General features: G+C 41.3%; 1 protein-coding gene across 4 annotated transcripts in view; it reads right to left on the reverse strand.

The window, feature by feature from the left end:
- Nucleotides 1-21,219, reverse strand: part of Aig1 (androgen induced 1) — a 235,147-nt gene that overhangs the window by 173,985 nt on the left and 39,943 nt on the right. For all 4 annotated transcript variants that reach the window (XM_031380452.1, XM_031380451.1, XM_031380453.1 and 1 more), the window contains exon 2: nucleotides 19,164-19,319. In XM_031380452.1, the coding sequence (XP_031236312.1) occupies nucleotides 19,164-19,319 (156 nt within the window). The remainder of the gene's footprint in view (nucleotides 1-19,163; nucleotides 19,320-21,219) is intronic.

Genomic DNA, 21,219 nt, shown 5'->3' on the forward strand with positions numbered 1-21,219 from the left:
AATTCGATCATCAATAGGAGGAGAGGACCTCTGCCCTGTGAAGGTTCTGTGCCCCAGTGTAGGGGAATATAGTTTATTTTATTATTACCCCTTAGAAGCCTGTTTATTTTCTAATGAGAGACAGAAATGGAGGGGGGGAGAACAGGATGGGAGGGCAGATGGGGGCACTAGGAGGAGTAGAAGGAGGGAATCCATAATCAGGATTTATTATGTGAGAAAAATCTATTTTCAATAAATGAAAAAAATATGAATCTATAAATGGTGTCTTTATCCTATGTATTCTGATGAAGTCATTTTTGAAGTTGTCATCTTTCTACGAAAAGTTTTGAATGTGTAAGTTGATCTTATGCCAGTTTTTCCTAGCTTTCAAACTTCACCTTTTTGATAGCTTTCAAAGGTAGCTATATTTATTGGCATTAGGTCCTTGATTATCTCCAGAGTCACATGACATAAATACCATGCTCTTGAGTCGGCCACATGGTCTGCTCTTTCCTTCCCTTCCAACCTCAGCTTGTGATTCCTACTCTCCAACTGGCAGTGTGATTCTTCTTAAAGCTAGCTAAGCTCTTTCTTGCTCCAGGGACCAGGAGCTTTTCTACTCCTGGCCAGGAATGCTGTCCTCCGCTGTCCCATGGCTGCACTCCCTACTCCTATGGGTCTGTCTGGCTTACATGGCACCTCTAACAGAGGGTTTCCTTCCACTAAGCATTTCCCTGTGCTGGCATTCTCTACCACACACCCCAACAGAGAACAGACTCTTGTCTTTTGTTGCGTCCAATTGTTCACTGTGTGGATCCTTTGTGAGAAGGGAAGGGCCTGAAAAAGGGAACATTAGTTCATTTGTTGCTTGTTCCCTACAACCCGGCACACAGAGGGTACTCAATGCAAATTTTCAGAAATAAATTATGATATCTGTTGTATGTGTTATCTCTCGCATCACCCACAAGGACAATACCGTTTTAATGTGATCAGTTTTCTTCCTGTTGAAACCATTTTTCTTTTCTGTTCTCTGTGGGGGCTTTGTTTTCCAATATGTAAGGAAAGGAACACTCCTGAGGCTGACTTCACAAAGCAGTCCTTCTCAGATCTTTTTTTTTAATCCTTTTTTACAGTCCTTTATTCCCCTTCTGGTCCACCCTCTGACTGTTCCACATTCCATACCTCCTCCCTCCCACCCTGTCTCCAAGAGGATGTCCCCATCTTCCCCACTCCCTACCTTCCCCTAGACCTCCCCACTCCCTGGGGCCTCCAGTCTCTAGAGGGTTAGGTACATCTCTGACTGAACCCAGACCCTGCAAAACTCTGCTGTATGCATTGGGGCCTCATATGAGCTGGTGTATGCTTCCTGGTTGGTGGCTCAGTGTCCAAGAGATCTCAGGGGTCCAGCTTATTTGAGATTGCTGGTCTTCCTACAGGGTTGCCCTCCTCCTCAGCTTCTTCCAGCTTTTCCCTAATTCAACCACAGGGGTCAGCAGCTTCTGCCCATTGGCTGGGTATAAATATCTGCATCTGACTCTTTCAGCTGCTTGTTGGGTCTTTCAGAGAGCAGTCATGATAGGCCCTTTTTTTCTGAATGCTCCATAGCCTCTGTAATAGTGACAGGTCTTGGGGCCTCCCCTTGAGCTACATCCCTGTCACTGGACCTCCTTTTCCTCAGGCTCTTCTCCATTTTTGTCCCTGCAGGTCATGCATGTCCTCTTCTTCACCTGCTTTTCACCCTACAGTGAGCCTTTAGACTTCTAAATCAGAACAAATCTAAATGCTCCCTTTCCTGAAGTCAACCAAAAATAAGGATTCTGAGACATAGAGATGGAACTGATGGAAACATTCATAACATGAACCCTGTTCATCAAGAAGGCTGCTGGAGCAGTTGAGCAAGGGGACAACTCCAAGAATAGAAACGAGGTCTTGTCTCCACTTGACTGAGTAAGCAGTACAGAGAGCACTTGGAGGTGGTAACCACCCGAGGAACATTAAATGACCTTGACGAAGAACATGAGGTCTCCATGCACAAGAATGCTGGGAAGACATTCTGATATCCGCTTGGCTTCGGGGAACAGGCCAGCATGTCTTCTCTGTACTAGCAGATGTGGGCATGGTAAAGTCAGCAAGAAAGATTGGTGGTAACAAGCCTGACCATCTACGCATGCTCACCTGACAAAGGATAATCTACATGTTACCAGATACCTGGGTAATGATAAGAGTAAGTCAGGGAGAATGAGATTAGTCGGGAGTAAAAAAGAACCATTCTCTAGGGCAAGGTAAAGAGAAACAGGAAGAATCTATCTGTCCTGGCTCAGTTCCATCATCTATCTCTGGGGTAAAGGAGCTGCTCTAGAAATAACCTACGTAAAGATGGGCAATCACTAGAAGAGAAATCATTTGTAATGAATTAAAGGATGCTGCAATAAGAATCACATAGAGAACTGGGCTAAGAAGGCAACTAAATAATACAAAGCAGAAAAGTTATGTGGGAATAATAATAATTTATGATCAAATAATTCTCCATTAGACAAAATTGACCAAAGAATATATATATATATCTTTTGAAACACAACAAAATTGAGACGAGGCAATAAAGAAAGACCAAAAGTAAAGTCATGTGAAGAATATGAAAATGTTTTCTTTGGTAAAGATAACTTTGAAACTCTAGATTCTAAATAAATTATTAAAAATTCATCTTTAAACGTATGGCTGAGCATAGAAGCAGAAAAAAGAAATAATTAGAAGCTAGTAAAAGAAAAAATTACAAAAAAGTAGTAAAAATACCAGAACACTATCAAACATAGAAACTGGAGTGCCTAAGAGACAAACTCAGGTATCAGAATCATAAGACTGTGTGTGTGGACTGTGACCAGTCAGGAAGACTTGAAGGCTGAACTCATACTACATAGTGGACGGACCTCAGCCCATAGAGGAGCTGTGCTTTCAGTAAAAGGCAAAGCTAGAGAAGGTTCTGTTTGCCAAGATAAATAACTTACCCTCTATTCCTAATTGCAAAGACCTTTTAAATAAAAAGTGAATTTCATAGACTAACTTTTGAACTAAGAATTATTTTTCCTCCTATATCTCAATGTGGGTGAAAGCTAGATGTAGAAATTAAACAAGGTATGCAGAATCCAAAAATGTGTTTTATATGCATGCCGATAAGCAACCCGTACTGTCGTATGTCTCCTGGCTGTCCTCATAGGGCATACACATCTAACCTTAACCATTCTCAGTACCAGTCACTGGCAGCTTTAGGTTGTAAAGCTCACTGAGACTTGTCCTAAGCCATGGTTAACTGCTTTGCCTATGGTCATGATCCTTCCTTGAAGGCAGGTCCAATCCAGTAGCAAGCTGGTGCAAGAAGGCCAAAGCTCAGCCTCACTCTGTCAGTTCTGGACAACTCTGAAGGCCCGTTTTGACTGTTGTTTGGATCTATTTATCCATAGAAGCTCACACGCTAAACTCTTAGTCCTCTTTGTAACAGTGTTAAAAGGCGATTAGATTAGAAAGGCTGTGGTCTTGACAATGAACTAACCCTTGATGGATTCATAACTTAATGGGCTTTGGGTCGGTGGTAGAAACAAGAGGCAACTGGCTCTAGTTGAAGACAATAAGCCAGCAGAGGTTATATTCCTGAAACATATATTTGTGTTTCTAGTCTTTTTTCTCATTCTCTTTTACTGCTTCCTGGTTGCCATTCTGTTCTATGACATGCCCCACACCCTGATGCTCTGCCAAACTATAGTCCTAAACATAAAAGAGTGAATTGACCACAGAAATCCCTAATACTGTTAACAAGGATAAATCCTTTCTCCCCTTTAAAGTGATTTTCTGATAGATTTTTGCATCAGATACTCTGAGACCAGCAATAGAGCCCTCAGTATTCCTCCATTACAATCACTGTGTGGTCCAGGTTCTCTCTCTGCCTAGTACTGCCTTCTCTTCCAGACAGATCTCTCTCCAGCAGGCATCCCCTTCTATAAAAATTTCCCTCTGAGCCAGGCAGTGGTGGTGCATGCCTTTAATCCCAGCACTTGGGAGGCAGAGGCAGGTATATTTCTGAGTTTGAGGCCAGCCTCATCTACAAAGTGAGTTCCAGGACAGTTAGGACTACACAGAAACACCCTGTCTAGAAAAACAAACCTAAAAAAAAAAATTTCCCTCTGTTATGCTCTGAACATAATGCATCCGAACTCTCTTCTGACCTCACACAGAAGTTTAATCTCCAAAATTACATGTTAATTAAATTAAAAGGGTGAAATTTAATCTAATGATGGTATTTAGAAGTGAAGACTTTGGAAAGTAAGCAGGTTGAGTTAAGGTCATTCATAGGTTTGAGTCCTGAATCCTGATGGCTTTGAAACACGAGGAAGAGAGAACAGGCAGACACATATTCATGTGTTCCCAGTATTTTCTCATGTGACATTCTGTACTGCCCAGCACTTATGACAGTATGCAGGTTGTCACTAAAAGAGGTACCTAGACCTAACAACTCCAGGACCATGAGTCAAAATCATATCTTTTCTTTACAAATTAATTTCCCCTGGGTTGTGTAATAACAAAGCACCAATATACCATCTTGAAACCTACTTATAGGAAACTCAGCGAAGACAATATCATCAATGTAGACATATAGAAGAGACATACTTAAGCATTAATTCTAATATGTAAGTATTCATAAACAGTTGTATAAAAAGTAAAAAAAAATGCAATTTCAACTTTTACAGGTCAAAGGTGGGTTATACATTTCAAGATCTTTTTTATATGCATTAAAGTGTATCCCATTTTTGTTTATACCTAGTCTTATATAATTGGAGACCTTATTTTTTAAGATGTATTTATTTGCATTGTATGTGCTTGAGTGTAGGCCTTCATGTATGTATGTGTACCACATATGTGTCTGGTGCTCTTGGATGCCAGAAGGGTGTACTGGAATCCTTGGATTGGGAGTTACAGATGGTTGTGAGCCACCATGTCAGTGCTGAGAACCGAACCTGAGTCATCTGTAAGAGCACTAAATGCTCTTAACCACTGAACATTTCTCCAGCCCAGAGATAATCTAAGTATATCATAGAATCGAATCATCTCAACACACCATAACTTATTTAATGTACTCACTAATCAACCCTTTCTCTTTCAAGTTTCATAGTAACTTCTTAGCCTGGTTTACTGGCTTTAGTTTTCTTTTAATACTATGTTTCATCTTGGTCTCACATTTACCTATAAAGAACAGAGCTAAAAGCTACCCACAGTTCTTACTTTCTTGCAAGATAGAATCAAAACTCGCACTGTAAAATGACTCCAAAGTGTGCTTCTCACACTTCACAACCTCTTTCAGGCACCTCATTACTTGGCTACATGCACCTTCCCAAACTCACATGTCTAAGTTCATGTGTTTTATAACCATAGCTTGCAATAAATTAAAAACAAAGCTTTGAGATTCTATCTCCCTACAGTCAAAATAGCTATTCTCATGAAAACAAATGATAGTAAACTCTGGCAAGGATGTGGAAGAAATAGAAGCCTAGTTCACTGCTAGTGGGAAGGCATACTGGTGCAGCCATTAGTGCCATCAGTATGGAGGTTTTAGTCAGCATGGAGGTTCCTCAAACACCTAACAGTAGAATTACCAAATGGCCCAGCTAACTAGCTCTTGCTAGTGGTATCATCTCCCACAGCCATGGAACTCAAAAAAACAGAGCGTCTACAGCTTTGCATAAACAAGGCCATTTTGTTATCACCAAGAGAGCATTCTGGTCTTCCTAGTAAGCCAAAGCTTTATACTGGATGTCGTTGTACTTTAGCTAAAAAGACTATATATGGATTGCGCCAGATTTTACATGCACTCTGTGAGAGAACAGTAAAGTATGTTGTACTACGAAATTTATCACAGTACCCATTTGTAGAGCCACTGTCAATGACCGTGACCACAGAAGAATTTCTTTCACACACACACACACACACACACACACACACAAAATGTCCCTGTGTAGCCCACCTTGCCTGTACTTGGCAATCATTGGTTTCTTTCCATTACTACAATTTTTTTCATTCTTAAATGGTTTTATGGCCGGGCAGTGGTGGCGCACACCTTTAATCCAAGCACTTGGGAGGCAGAGGCAGGTGGATTTCTGAGTTCGAGGTCAGCCTGGTCTACAGAGTGAGTTCCAGGACAGTCAGGGTTATACAGAGAAACCCTGTCTTAAAAAGCCATAAATAAATAAATAAATAAATAAATAAATAAATAAATAAATAAATGGTTTTATAAGTGTAATCTTTCTCTGTGCTTTAATATGGCTAGCTTACAGTTGTGTAGCCTCTATAATATATGGGGTAGGAGGCTTGATAAGCAAGATCTTTTGACATAACAATTATGTTGAGGTAAATACTTCAAGCAATATCTAGGATTGTGTTTCAGGTTTTATAGATGAAGAAAGAAATTCAGAGAAATCAAATCACTTTCCCAGCATCTGAAGGAATAAGTAACGAACTCAGAGTCTGAAGCAGGTGGTAAGAAACCCCACATCATTGCTTTTATGCTCTATAAGCCCTTTGTTGAACATAAAATGTATTAGATATTTTCAGATGAACAAATACACGGATGCGTGAATGAACTAAATGCCAGAACCTTTCAGAACTAATCCTGAGTCCTCCAGAAAAGCCTGTGGTTGTCAAGAACTCAAGACTTTCAGATGAGTGAATACAGGTAATGATTCTGAGGAAGAAGCATGCACACACACACAAATGTGCACATACACATGCCACAAAGACACACACACACACACACACACACACACACACAGAGCATTTGTGCACATACTTTAAAATTCACTAAGTTGGTGCGCTAGACCAGACATGATACACAAGGCAGCAGAATCAGATGAGTGAATACAGGTAACGATTCTGAGGAAGAAGCATGCACACACACACAAATGTGCACATACACATGCCACAAAGACACACACACACACACACACAGAGACAGAGCATTTGTGCACATACTTTAAAATTCACTAAGTTGGTGCGCTAGACCAGACATGATACACAAGGCCATAAGGCAGCAGAATTAAATGTGAAAATCCATTATCTTTGCTCATCACAAGTGTGTTAGTGGAATCTGAAGCACCTCAGTGAGAGCATTTGACCATGTGCAGCCTCCTTCTAGGAAATTCCTACCTACAGGATAAAGAAGCAATACTGACTACCTGCTGCTCCTGACTTCATGTTGGAGCTTGGCCTTGCTCACACTCCTAATTATCCACATGCAAGTTACTCCCTAGAGCATCAGCTTCTGTGGGCGGGTCCGGCAATGGTTTGAGTCTGGATTATCCCCACCAAGATGCCTGAGAAGCTTCCTCCGGAATGGCTGCCTCATGTCTCACACAGCTGAGATCACTCCCATCGCGTGGGCCATCCTAGCAGTATGGATACAATAGGTAACCTTTTCAGGAATTCCAAGTTACATCCATTCTAAATTGAATTCCACATCAAAATAAATGAGATAAATCCTTGTCTCTTTGACATGTGATAGCAAACAAAATAATTAATCTGGTCTCCATACAGTTCACATGCAGACATGTTTTATGTTTGAGAACCACTGTCAATAAATTAGTGATGTAAACAGCTTATTTTCTAAAGCAACATAAAACCTTGCCCATTATAAAAGGATTAACTAATCAAACCCCTACTGTTTCTATATTCCTCTTTAATTTTTAGTAAAGGAGGACTACAGTCTAGTTATATATACAATTAAATTAGCATAGTTATCTAAAGGGGAGCCTCAAGTACACAGGAAAGCTGTCTAGCTGAATGCAACTGGAATTTAAGGTTGTGATCTTGGAATAAAATTAAGAAAAATATAATTTAGATAATTTAATAAAACTTAATGGATTAATTTAATTCTACTTTTTTTGAAGCATCCAACAAGTGATGAGGTCAATGAGACAACATATTCAAGTAATTTGAAAATAGCATTACTGTAAATATTATTTTAATACCGGAAAGTGAATGGTGGCTAAATGAAGCTCAACAGTCTCAAGAAAAATGAGGAAACAGGAGATAGGTGACCATAGTAGTGAGCAGTCTTTAGGTACTCAAAAGCAACAGAGTACCTACAGCTTTGCATAAGCAACAAGGCCATCTGGTCACCATCAAGGCTTTCTGGTCTACCTAGCAAGCAAATCCATGCAGTATAAAATGATGTATGAAAATCAAATCATTTCATCATCTGTCAGTACCATCCAATTACCACGACTTCCTTTGATTTCAAGTTCATCTAGAAATCTTCTGGTTTCCTTTTGGCTCTGTCAAAATTACCTTGCCTGTAACAGAAAGAGCTTAGATGCTCATGTTAGCCTGAATTTCTCTTCTCATTATATATTATAAATTTATTTTAAAATGTACTCTGTGATCATTAATTAATATAAATTCACTTGTTGAAAACATATTTCAATAAAGATTGATAAAACAAAATACCTAAGCACTGTGCCAGGATGCCAAGGAACTCACAGGGGCCTTTCCCATTGGGTTTGAATTGTTTTGGTGGTGGGAGGAAGGTTATGATCTTCTGTGTTTTGGTCATCCTAGACTACATGCATAAACAACTAGACAAATACTTTGTGTATAACAGAGAAGAACAGCATACTCTGCACTTAGGTGGCAATTAGGAACAAACCTGAGGGGAGCATTAATGCACTTGTTTGATATCTTTAAATCAACACCACATCAAGATTCTATTTTCTTTTACAAATAATATGCCCACTAACTTTAAGCATGAGCATCTCTAAGTGCAGGCACATTTGAAAATATGATTATTTCCCCAAACATAAATAGTACTATGAGGACATTTTTCAGGAGTTTATAAATTAATGAACGCTTACTCTGGGAAATTTGCATGGACTTCCACACTTCTAAATTTTTCAGTCATGATCTCTGCTCTAAGTAAAGCAGAAAGTAAAGCAACCAAAATAGGCCAAAGATGCAGCTGCACATTCCACGTGTCAGCAGTCTGCCTGGCAGCCCTGAAAGGCATCTTCCCTCTGCATTTGATGCATATGAATTCTCTGTCATCTGCTTCAGCCACCTCATGAATTGCTGAACCTCATATGATAGATCTTTCTCTCTCGCCCCACCCCCCACCCCGTCTGTCTATATGAAGCACACTTCTCAATGAAGGAACAAGGGGTGAGAACCACTGGTTATTAGAGTATTTGCAGTTCGAGAAGACAGGATTGATGCTGATCTGTCAAAAGAATTAAGAAACTGGGAGAAAACCAATTCATGGGGGTAACTTTTTTTTTTCCCTATAGTAATTTCTTCTTTCTCTTCCCTTACTTACTGCATTAGTTACTTTATGTTGCTGTGATAAAATACCATGAACAAAAGCAACTCAAAGAAGAAAATATTGATTTTGGTTTATAATTCCAGAGAGTGAGACTCCATCACAGTGGGGAGGCATGATGTCAGGAGTGTGAGCCCCGCTGGGCAGTCAGCAAGCAGAGAACGAGCAACAGGGCCAAGCTATGAAGCTTTAAGCCCGCTGTAAAAGTAACTTATATTTGCCTGAAGTAACTGTTGTCCATGAGGCTTACTGGCTCTACCTGCTAACCTAGGCCTAGGTCTGGTCCTAGAAGCTTCTAGCCTCCGGAAAATCTAATCTCGGCCGAGAATGTTTTCAGCCTCTGAGACTTGTGGCTGAATATGCTCACTTTTTTTTATTCTTTTCGAGCTCTACCTGGCTGGTTCAACTCAGCTGTTCTGGCTCAAACTCCTCTCCAACCTGACTGATTTCATATGACTTGTCTCTCAGCCTCTGATTGTACTGCTCTGCTTGGCCTCAAACTAAATCTAGCAATCTGTTCTAATTTTCTGGCTCCTTCTCCCTCTCTGGCTTCTTCTGTATTCACCTCCATCTAGCTTGTTCTCTCTCTAAAATCTGTCTCTATACAACTGTCTCAGTAAAACTGCCTCCTTCCTCTCTGCGTTGCTCTCTCTTAAGTAGTTTCCCTTTTCTTTAGCATTAGAGTTGACAGAACATCCTATTGTGTCAAATCTTTCTTTGATTCATCACTTCGTCACTCAATTGGACATTAAGTGTGCTTCCATCTACAAACTAACTTTGGCTTCATTGTTTAGGATTAAAGGTGTGTGCTAAGGGTGTGTCTGTATCCCAGCCAACGGGATTAAAGGTGTGTGCTAACAGCTGAGCCACACTACAACTAGAAACAGTTTTTTTCCAGTAAACAACAGTCTCACAGTTCACAGTGTGATCATATATCCTACACCCTCAGGAACATACTTCCTCCTAAAAGGGTCTACCTCCTGAGGGTCCATTCCCTTCTCAGATAGTTCCACCAACTGTGGAGCAGGTGATCAAGTATACGGGCCTACAGAAGACATTTCTCATCCAAAACCCACACTACTCCCTTTTCTTGAGGCTCTTCAGGAACAACAGTTTATCAAACATCATTGACTGGGTCCAAAATGTCAAGTACTTTTCCTGGACATGAGAGAAACAGAGTGGCCTGAGTTGATGGCAACAGCTTTCCCTCCATTAGCACAACCTGAAGAAACAAGTTTCTTGTTATCTTTTTGTTATCTAATGTCCCCGGTATGATTCATAGTTAGTAAAATCACATGATAGTTATTAATGTGGTTACTTATATCTAATGCTCAACACAACTTGATTGACTATGTCTGTCTACCTAGGAAGTTTCTGCTCACTCTGAGGGTATATAAAAGTGTAAGAAAGTTCTTGTGAGTCTCTTACATCATGAAGGCACTTAGCTAGTCGAGATTATTCCTAGGAGTCCTTTGCTGAACAATACAGTGACTCAGGATGCTGAGGCTGGAATGAATCTGACCATTTAATGGAACTTAGCACCACCTCAAATCCTTGTCAAAAATAGTTGGATCCACACATTACAAATTTACAAGGAGATTTAATGGCAAGTGTTCTTGGTAAAACAGAACACAATGGCTTTTGGGAATTCATAGTAAAAATTTTTTTGGCTAGGTATAATTCATTTATTAGGATATGTGCATGAATGGAATGCACTAGATCATTCTTGCTAAATAAAAAAATTTTATGGTTGTGCAGCTTCAAACTGTGATTTCTTAGAACTTGCAGGTATTTTCAACATAATACCAAGTCCAATTAGCTACCTTTTTCCTTTTTTAAAAAGTAGCCAATCCACAGGATAAAAACTTATTTTAACATACTTTAAATAATACATTGGGTAAGTCTGTGGTACTTATGGCTATATACAATTGTGGAAATGAGAAGACAAAGTAGGAAATATTTTTCTTTCTTAACAAAACGGGTCCTTTTCAAACGGCTCTATAAAGCCGTACCAAAGCCTGGTGTCACTGGCACGAAACCATCTATCCAGGATAAGCAGCAGCAACAGTCTCTTGTGAGCCTTAAAAAAAAAGACAAAATAAAACTTTTATCTGGATTCTACAGACTACTTTTCCTCACTCTGATATGCCCTCCAGGTTAGAAACATTGGCTCAGGCTCTATGTGAAGGGCAGAAAATGTCAATCAGGCAAATATTGAGTCTGCTGGGTCAGAACGCTTAGGTGGCATGTTTAAAAGCAAGCACCCCTCTTGGCGTAGGCTTAGGTTCCATCCTGCTTGGTTTTGTAGCACCATTTAACAGTTGCCCCAACCATACACTGGCAGCTCATCCTATCTGGGAAATAAGGTGAGAATGTTGGGTGCTCATTCTTAAGTGCAGGAAGAGGTAAACGGATCACTAGCAAAGCTCTCATTAGCATTGTACCTGGACCGAAGGGAACCCAGGGTTAGAAGATAGACCTTAGCTCTTAGGTTATACCATCCAGGGAAGGGAAGTGGTGAGAACTCTGGGAAGTCCAAGTGGAATTGCTTGTTTACAGGCTAGACTAAAATCAGAGGCAACAGCAAAGGCCCCTGGGTACATGATGTGTTCTCAAAAACCCCAAGATAATAGGGGGCGTGGCAAAGCTGCAGTTAGCACTTCTGGATATTCAGACATAAACATTAACTGTGTCAATACATCTGGAGGCTGTTTTCCGTTGTTAATTCAATGGTGATTTTTTTTTCTACTGTAATAGTGTTCTCCTGGGCACTTGCTCACTCATTTTATTCCCTGGACAGGGGAACACTGACACTTGTTTCTGTCTAGTCATCTGCACCTGTGTGAAGGCATTCATCTTATGTCTTAGTGGATTTGTAAGACAATAAGGAGAGGTAAAGCTCCTTAGGCTCATTTGCCAATGTGATAACTCCTTCTCATTCATGCCTTTAGACTTGGGCGAACCACTAATTTACATTCAAGATCCTTACTTCTTAGTCCTTCACTGTGTGAACAATAAACAGAAAAGCAAAGAAACCAAGTGGGACAGTCCTCTTTGTCCCAACTTGGTACCGGCCGAACCAGGGCAGCCTACATTCCTAGCACGCATCGCATCTTGGGATCTATGTATGAATCAAGTAAGACCCAGCATTTAAAAATATGGACATTCTCTAAAGGTTAGAGAGCAACTTGATGTCTTTTCAAGGACTGGTGTTCATTTTCCAGTACCCACCTCTCACAACAGAGCTCAAAAATCAGTATTTCTGAGAAGTCTTCCAGAATTACCTTAGACAGGGCTGTTTACTGTCTACTGCTATGCACATGCTAATGTGGCTAATTAGTAAGGCTGGTCTCCTTAAAGTGAAACCTGACAAATTTAAATGTCTTGCTGCAGTGAGATCTTGCTCTTAAATCTACCTTGCAATAGATCATAATGGATAATTTTGACCACTTGATTTTGAAGGGCTCTTCACCTCTGAACCTTCTGCCACTGGGAAATTAAACTCAACTCCTTGTTCCTGTGAAGGGGCAAACACATGATTAACTCCACAGAAATTGGACAAGGTTCTGGTTAATATATTTCCTTACTCTGGAGGGGGCACACATGTGTATAGGCATTTGTGGCGTGGATCAAGAGAAGTAGAGGACAACTTTTTGGAGTCAGTTTTCTCCTTCCATAGTGGATCTGAAAGGCTGGAGAATCTTAGAATTTAAAATGAGGGCATTTAATAGAAATGTATGTATAATGCGTAACCTTTACCTACAAGGGGGCATGGAAAACCTCTGTATCAAGCCAAAAATGTGAAGTAGGTAGTTCCAGGAAGTTGGCTAACTCAGAGCCTCAGGGCTCTAGTTCCCGATACCTGCCCCTCCTGAATGATCCACAATGAGGGCAGAACTAAGAATGAAGGTCTACTGGTTTATGAGACTCTCCACCCGGTCGACTGGTAGATGGAGATTACATTCCTAGAATTAATATGTTCCCCTCCCTAACTGAATACCTTGGGTTGGGTCCCTCTGAAATTTTCCACTGTTTTTATGTTGTTTCCTTGGTAACCCTTTCCCTGCCCCCAACCTGTGGCTTTTCTTTTTAAATATCCCTTACTTCTTGTGTTCGGGGTCTAACTCCTCTGGCCAGCATGGTCACGAGATCAACCCCGGTACCGGCCTATCCCCAATAAACCTCATGTGATTGCAGCAAGTTCGGTCTCTCGTGAGTTATTGGGTGGTCGCATCATCCCGAGACTTGAGTAAGGATCTCCCTAGTTCTGGGGGTCTTTCAGATCCCAGGGATGGAACTCAGGTCACCAAGCTATGCAGCAAGCACTTTGCCCACTGCTGCAAACTAGGTTTTTACAATGAACAATTAATTGACTAATGTTTTCATTTTAATATCTCAGAGGCAAAAAGAAAGGAAGGCAAGATTTATAGGAACAAGATAACAGCTAAGGCTCAAAGAAACTAGATTTTAGATACTTACATGAAAATGTTTTAAGTGTACTTTAAAGTTAAATCCAGAATTTACACCATAAATAAAATGAGGAGCTTCAAAAATATTTCCCTTTAGGTTTCAACAAAAGAAGGAAACAGATTTAGTTTTGGTTGTAATCTCAACTAGAATCAAATTAATTTCGATCGTGTGCTAGATTAACATATATGAAAACTAGTAATTAAACGCTGTTGAGCTGGTTTGCCACCTAATGGCACTTACTGCTCAGCCAGACGCCCTGAGTTGTATCAACGGGACCCACGTGGCGGTAGGAAAGAACCAACTCTGCAAAGTTGTCCTCCAATCTTCATAAGCTAAGGCATGTTCCCCATATATGTATATACACACAGACACACAGAAATAAATATAATAAAAGTTTTTAAAAATTCTTTAGCAAGTAATACTTATAAATTAACAACTGATACTTATATACATTTTTCCCATCTAAGCCAACTCTTGCATTTAAAAGTCAACAAGAAATCAATGTTTCTTGTTTCCTGAATTATAGGAGTACAATTTATGTCCACCTCAAAAACTTTAAAGATAGCTTAGATTTAGCTAATATAATGAAAACTCTCGGGAATTCCAAAGTTCTTTTTTCTTGGAGTTTGAAATGAGGTTTCAAATTTAGCTTTCCTTGTATTTCTGAGAGAGCTACCATACAGTCTTCCTCACTAGCACTAGCCGACAGTTGGTCGGTACATGTAAAATCTTTAAGTGTTTACAAGACATGATTATAACACCAGAAATAGTTACTTAGTAAACCGTTTTGAAACTAAATTCCATAGGATCTCCAAAAAACTCCAAAAAACTCCAACAAACTCCAGAAAGCTCATTTATGCGCATGCAGATTTGCAATGACATCCCGGATGCCCAGCCCAGGATAGAACAGATCCAAACCTCTGGGGCTTCCACAGACCCACCCCTTGCGGGGATATTTACTTCTCCACATTGGGATACTTAGGGCAGCATCTGGCCTGGATCAACCCAAGTCAGCACCAGGACAAAGATATACTGGTGCCATGGTAAGATTTGATTATGGGTACTATTCAAGCTCAGCAGCTGCAGATGAATAGGTTTTCATGGGCTTCAAGGAGCAAAAATGGATGACAGTCAGAGACACATTTAGAATTTCTGAGAGGGGCAATTTCAAACTCTTCAAGCTCTTTTATTTTCTCTTGTAGTTAAATAGGAATACCTACTTCCTTAACTAAAATGGATCTGCTGGCTCAAGTGACAGTGAAGTCATGGGAGACAAAAAGGTCTTCCCTGGACTACTCCTAAGAAACTTCCGTGCTTCCAGACCACATTATGTCACAGAATCGTCTGTAACGATTCTCTGAAAGGGTGACGGAGTTGAGAAATAAACTGCTCATGGCAAGAACAGCCTCCTGAGGATTAATCCTACAAAATGAGCCTCAAAACTACCGGGGCGGGGGGTGGGGGGGGAAAGGAGGGGAGCAGGGGAGGGAGGGTGTGTGGCCATTAGCATCACTAATCAAGACCAGCTTTGCTTTTTATGGGAATCTACACTGCCAAAGATGATAGCGTATGTTCGGGTAGGCCACCCGGCCTGGTCCTCCAAGTAAGTACACTTTAATTATCTGTGATTGGGATGTTTCCGTGTTCTTACATACCCTTGGGGTAAAAGGGACCAAGAAGATGCCTGTGTAAGATCCAAAGTTCTCCAAATCTTTTTCATTACTTCATGCTCAAATAATGCAATTACTGTCAGTTCACAATTAACCTTGTCCCTGGAGGAAGCAGCAAAGTAAAAATCTACCAATCCTAGATGACCTATGAGTGTCTTTCCTGCTGCTTTGGTTGTAGGAGAAAGACTGGGGCAGGGAAGACAAAGAGACAGAGACAGACACACAGACAGACAGACAGACAGACAGACAGAGACAGACAGACAGACAGACAGGACAGGACAGGACACGGACCAAGAAAAGCTCTGGCCAAGAAATATTTTTCAGAACAGTTTGAGCAGAGATGATATCTTCCACTGTTTTGTTCTTATGTTCTTTGCCTAAAACATGAAGCTTTCCCAATCATAAACTGAGCGAGAGAGTGACCAAGGAAGCCAGTACAAAACAGCAGGGACAACTTTGTAAGGTTGGCAGTCACCCTTTAACCAGAGTAATAGAGCTGGGACATCTCTGGGAACTAGATGGGCTTCAAAGCCCAGCCTCTGCCCCTTCCCCCTGAGGAGGCTCAAGCTAGGCTCCTGCTTCTCTGACTTGGAGATGATATTGGGATGTTTTGCCTGTGAGATTCTGTGTTAATCAAGATGGTAAAAGCTCTTGCTTCACAAGCTAACCTTAGTCGCCTGACCTGATAAAGCATTCTTAGACCACAGGGACCTGTGGCCATTATAACTGTGTGCCCACTGGATGCTAGGCACTAATGCTGAGCTCATCCTTCTGCAGCCAAGGGATCTTCAAGTGAGACAACATCTCTAGGCCATGAACTTCTGGGAGAGTGACATTCCTCTCCTGGTGATTTCTCGGAGCATCACCAAATGAAGGAAAGAACATGGAGCAAAGACTTTAATGATAGGAAGACAGCTATAGTGGAGTTCCAGACCCTTTGGCAGAGGTGAGAGACATGGCGAAAGGTAAGAGAGGAACGTAGAGACACTGAAAAAAAAAATGAGGGGAAGTTACCTGCAGAAGGGAAAGCTGAGAGAGTAAATGACAAAGGTAAGGTTTGGGTAAAGATTTAGTTTGAGTTAAAATGCTTATAGCTTTAAATTCCTACCACCCATAAATAGACCTTGCAATAAAATGAGTGGACTTTTAGAGTAATCCATCTACCAGGTTCTCTTTTCTTTTTTCAACTCAAAATGATTCTTTTCTGCATTAGAGCAAGGAGTATGGCAGACCTGGGCCGACAGATGCAATGTCATTGGCAGTGCCAAGGAGAGAGGAGAAAAAGGAAACCATCTCGAATGCAGAGAGTACCTATAAAGACTTCAATCAACATGGGGTGAGATGAAGGAATGGGAGGAGAACGAAACATGAAACGGTTTTAAAATTTAGGGAAATGACTCAGGAACGAGACTGGAAAAGCTGGAAATAGTGACAATGGCACTCATGCCAAGAGAAGTGCACACCTGATCCATCACTGACTCTAACTCATTCCGTGAGTCTGCAGAGCTCTGATCACTTCCTGCATCCCAGGAAGCACTGGGTGTATTGAGGCACAGGGACAAGACAAGGCCTGCGGTCAGGAGCTTACCAGGAGAGGTATGCGTGTATGCGCAGAAGGTTCACTGTGTGACATGAAGATGGTGGAGATGAAAAGTATTACTCCTCTCCCTTCCGAATCACAGATATAATTGCACAAATCGACACATGGATTTCAAGGTATAATTCCTTTGCACAGAAACTCCAAGTCTTCACAGTTTATGTTATGGGGATTTTCTCTCACGTGATTCATAGAAGGTAGTTGAAATTACCTTCTGAGACAAGATTTCACTATGCAGCCCAGGGTGGCTTGAATCAACAATCCTCCTGCCTCAGCCTCCAGAGTGCTGGGATTGATTACAGGTGTATGTTAGCATATTGGCTCGGTATTTTAAGTGTATAAAGACAAAAATAAAATTAAATATATGCAATAATGTATACTTGCAAGTATATACACATGTAATAATAATAACAATAATAATAATAATGCATATGTGCAATATATATATAATCACAAAACATTTAAGCAGGAGACTGAGAGATTCCCTGGACAGCTTCCGTCTGAACACTCATGCTTTGAGATCTTCAGAAGAAAGGGATGAGGGATGAACTGCCTTATGGTTGGACCCTAAGGTTCTTCTGGCCCTTGTGTTAGGCTCAGGAGCTCAGAGCTACTTCAACCAGGAAAATACAATTCAGCACACAGAAAATGACAACTCAGCGCTAAGAACACAGAGGCTTCTGCCAAGCCAGACTTGACAAATGTGGGAAAGAGCCAGCAGCAGGCTTTAAAGAACTTTCTGACATTCCTCATGGTGAACTTGGACTCAGTACGTATGCCAGCCACGTCCCTGGAGCTTCTGTCTGTTCCAGAATCAGGCAACAACTGAAAATTCTCAAGCTGCATTACAGAAGACACTCTCTCTCACAGCCATAGAGACACAAAAATTCCCTAATTCTTCTGGCTACACACAAGCTAAAAATCTACAGCGTCTCATGTGGCCTTTAAAGAAACACAGTTTGGGGCAGACAATGGAAAATTACCTGATTTGTGAAGGAGGCTGAGCTACGGAGGGAACCTAACTGAAAACAGAAAATCAATGGGGCCAGACAGACCCAATCATTGAGCGACATTTTTAAAGTAACACTCACTAATGGTGCCATTGGGTAAATAACATGTTAGCTGATGTTGATTTCCTCTTACGTTCAAAGTGCTAAAACAGTTGACCCAACAAACAATTATTATTATTTTAAGTTCAGACTGCTCAAGAAAATGTGAGGGGCTGAAGCCTGTGCTCTGCAAACCCATGTATCACTGTGTCTGAGTACACATGGTACACGCACCTATGTATACATGCCCATGCATGTAGAGGGCAGAATACGAACTCAAGTATTGAGCCTCAGAAGCCATACTCGAGTGTCCCTTACTGGTCTGATACCCTGGCTGGCCAGCTAGGCTCAGAGATCTCCCTCCATGTCTCTTCCTCCACAGCACCACGGTTACAAGTGCAAGTCACCACAGATGGTTTGATTTGAGGTTTGGTTGATTGTTTGTTTGTTTGTTTGTTTGTTTTGGCATTTGTTCCTTTGTTTTGTTTTGTTTTGTTTTTTTAACATGGCTCCTGAGAATTGGATGCAGGCCTCGAGTTTGCATGGCAAATCCCTCACCAAATGGATGTATCCCAGGCCTCTAAATCTCACAACATGACATTTCGGCACTAAAAAGGTAGGTGACGTTAAATGCAGCCATTAGAGAATTTTGATTCCTAAAATGGATCTGTTAAGAAGAAGAGGGAACTGAAGCCCAGACTGGCACAGAAGACGAGAATATAACAATATAAAGGCAGTCTTCTTGAAACCCAAAGACACAGGCCTCAAAAAAAAAAAAAAAAAAAAAAAAAACCCAGCTCGAGGATTCCTAGACCTCAGACATCCAATCCATGACACTATAAAATTTCTGTAGTGTTGGCAGTATTGGAAAACAAACACAGAAACCTTGGGCAAGCCACGATGAGGTCCTGGGCTCTGTTCCTAGTACCAGCTAAAGAAAGAACTCTTCCATAAAGAGCCCCCATTAAAAACAAACAAACAAATAAAAACCAAATCTGAAGTAGGAACCACATCTCTTTTGTGTTAAGTACATCCCGCAGTATACTCACAACCCCGACAGGGAAGGCCAGCACGGCCAGGGTCCAGTCCCGGAGAGAGATGAGCTTCCTGAGTTGTCGTTCTTGCTCCTGGTTCCCACTGCCTCTGGTTAGAAGACTAGAGAGGTCAGTCAGTACACAGATGCCGAAGAACACAGCCTGGATAACCTGCAGAGACAATCACCAGAACTGGTCAGTAAGGGCCACAGAGACCCAAACACTGGTTTAGGCTGTTGCTATGTATTGTAATTCTAATTACTTGCCCAGGTTGCCAGGGACGAGGAGATCCTCACAAACAGCAAGTGGTGCTATGTAACCTTTGCCCCCCACCCCCCCGACTTATCCCTGATTCGTTAATAAAGATGCCTACAGCTGATAGTTGGGTGGGAGAGAGATAGGCAGGGTTTAAGTTCCTGGGATTGGGGTCTGAAGCAGGACAATGAGAGTAGAAGACGCCATAGGGTAGGTGAGTCATGAAAACATGCCTGTAAGGGCTGACCAATTGTAGGTCAGAGTGGTCAGATGGAGCCGGGCGGTGCGCCTTTAATCTCAGCACTTGGGAGGCAGAGGCAGGTGGATTTCTGAGTTTGAGGCCAGCCTGGTCTACAGAGTGAGTTCCAGGACAGCCAGGGCTGTACAGAGAAACCTTGTCTTGAAAAACTAACTAACTAACTAAAGAGTGGCCAGATGGAACGTGACAAGTTATAACTTATGATGACTGTAGATATAGTAGATACTAATAGCTTATAAGGCACTACCCAGCTCTAGTGCTGTTAAGGCTTATTATAATTATGTTCTGTGTCTTTTATCTGGGAACTGAATGATCTAAAGTGGGATAGAAACCTCCAATTGAGATTCAATATGTAAATATTTAACAATATATAACACTGAAGTACAACACAAAGATAGCTTCATGTATGCATTATGACACCTGAAGAGAATATATGCAAAGCCTAATTGTAGAGCTCACCCTATAAATGAAAACCAGATAAGTTTATTAATTAATTAATTAATTTATTTATTTATTTACAATTTTAGACATTTGAGAGGATTCATCTTAAAATACACTATGTCCATCCCCTCTCCCCAAAGCTGGGGGAATATCACAGAAGATGGGCTGGGAAGATTGTCAGAGCCAGAGATGGGGAGGACTGCTGTAAAGCATTGCTTTCCATACATGACAGGGCTATTGCACTCCTGCAAAACACCTTCACAAGATCATACCCCTCAACGTTCCAGCATAAATGGGGCAGGGGCTCATACAGCCACACCCTTAGCTAAAGCAATTGAAGGCTGCTGGGATGTGACCCCTGATATTGTAACAGCTCCCGTGGATGGCCACACATACACACACACACACACACACACACACACACACATAAAGGCAGCAGTGACTGAATGGCCATGGGGGTTTGGATGAGAAGAACCTCATAGGCCCACATGTTTGAATGCCTGGTCTGAAATTGGTGGAACTTTTGGGAAAGATTAGGAGGTGTGCATCTCTGGAGATGAGCTTTGAGGTTTCAAAAGCTCACACCATTCTTAGTGGGTTCTCTCTCTGTGTGTCCCTCTCTCTGTCTCTTTGTCCCTATCTCTGTTTATCTGTCTCTCTGTCTGCCTCTCTCTGTGTCTCTCTGTCTCTTATCTGTCTCTGTGTCTCTCTGCCTCTCTGTCTCTCTCTTTGTCTCTCTGTCTCTCTGTCTCTGTATCTCTGTCTGTCTGTCTGTCTGTCTGTCTGTCTCTCTCTCTATCTCTCTGCTTGTGGATCAGATGTAAGCTCTAAGGTATTTCTTCAGTGGACAAACTCATTGGAACTATAAGCAAGCCTGGTGGAGTGCTTTCTTTTAGAAGTTAACTTCTTCATGGCACTTAGTCATAGCACTACAAAAGTGACTAAGACAGTGAGTTATAAAAAGTTGGGAGAGGGATGAGGAAGAGTCAAAAGGGACAGGAGGGCACATATAACCAAAATATCTAAATGCAATTCTCAGAGATAAGATTTTAAATTATGCTACCTTAAAAGATCTGCCATCAGCCTGCCAAAACAGGGAATCTGAATAAATGATTC

This window comes from Mastomys coucha, unplaced genomic scaffold (assembly GCF_008632895.1).
Source record: "Mastomys coucha isolate ucsf_1 unplaced genomic scaffold, UCSF_Mcou_1 pScaffold2, whole genome shotgun sequence".
Taxonomy (NCBI): domain Eukaryota; kingdom Metazoa; phylum Chordata; class Mammalia; order Rodentia; family Muridae; genus Mastomys; species Mastomys coucha.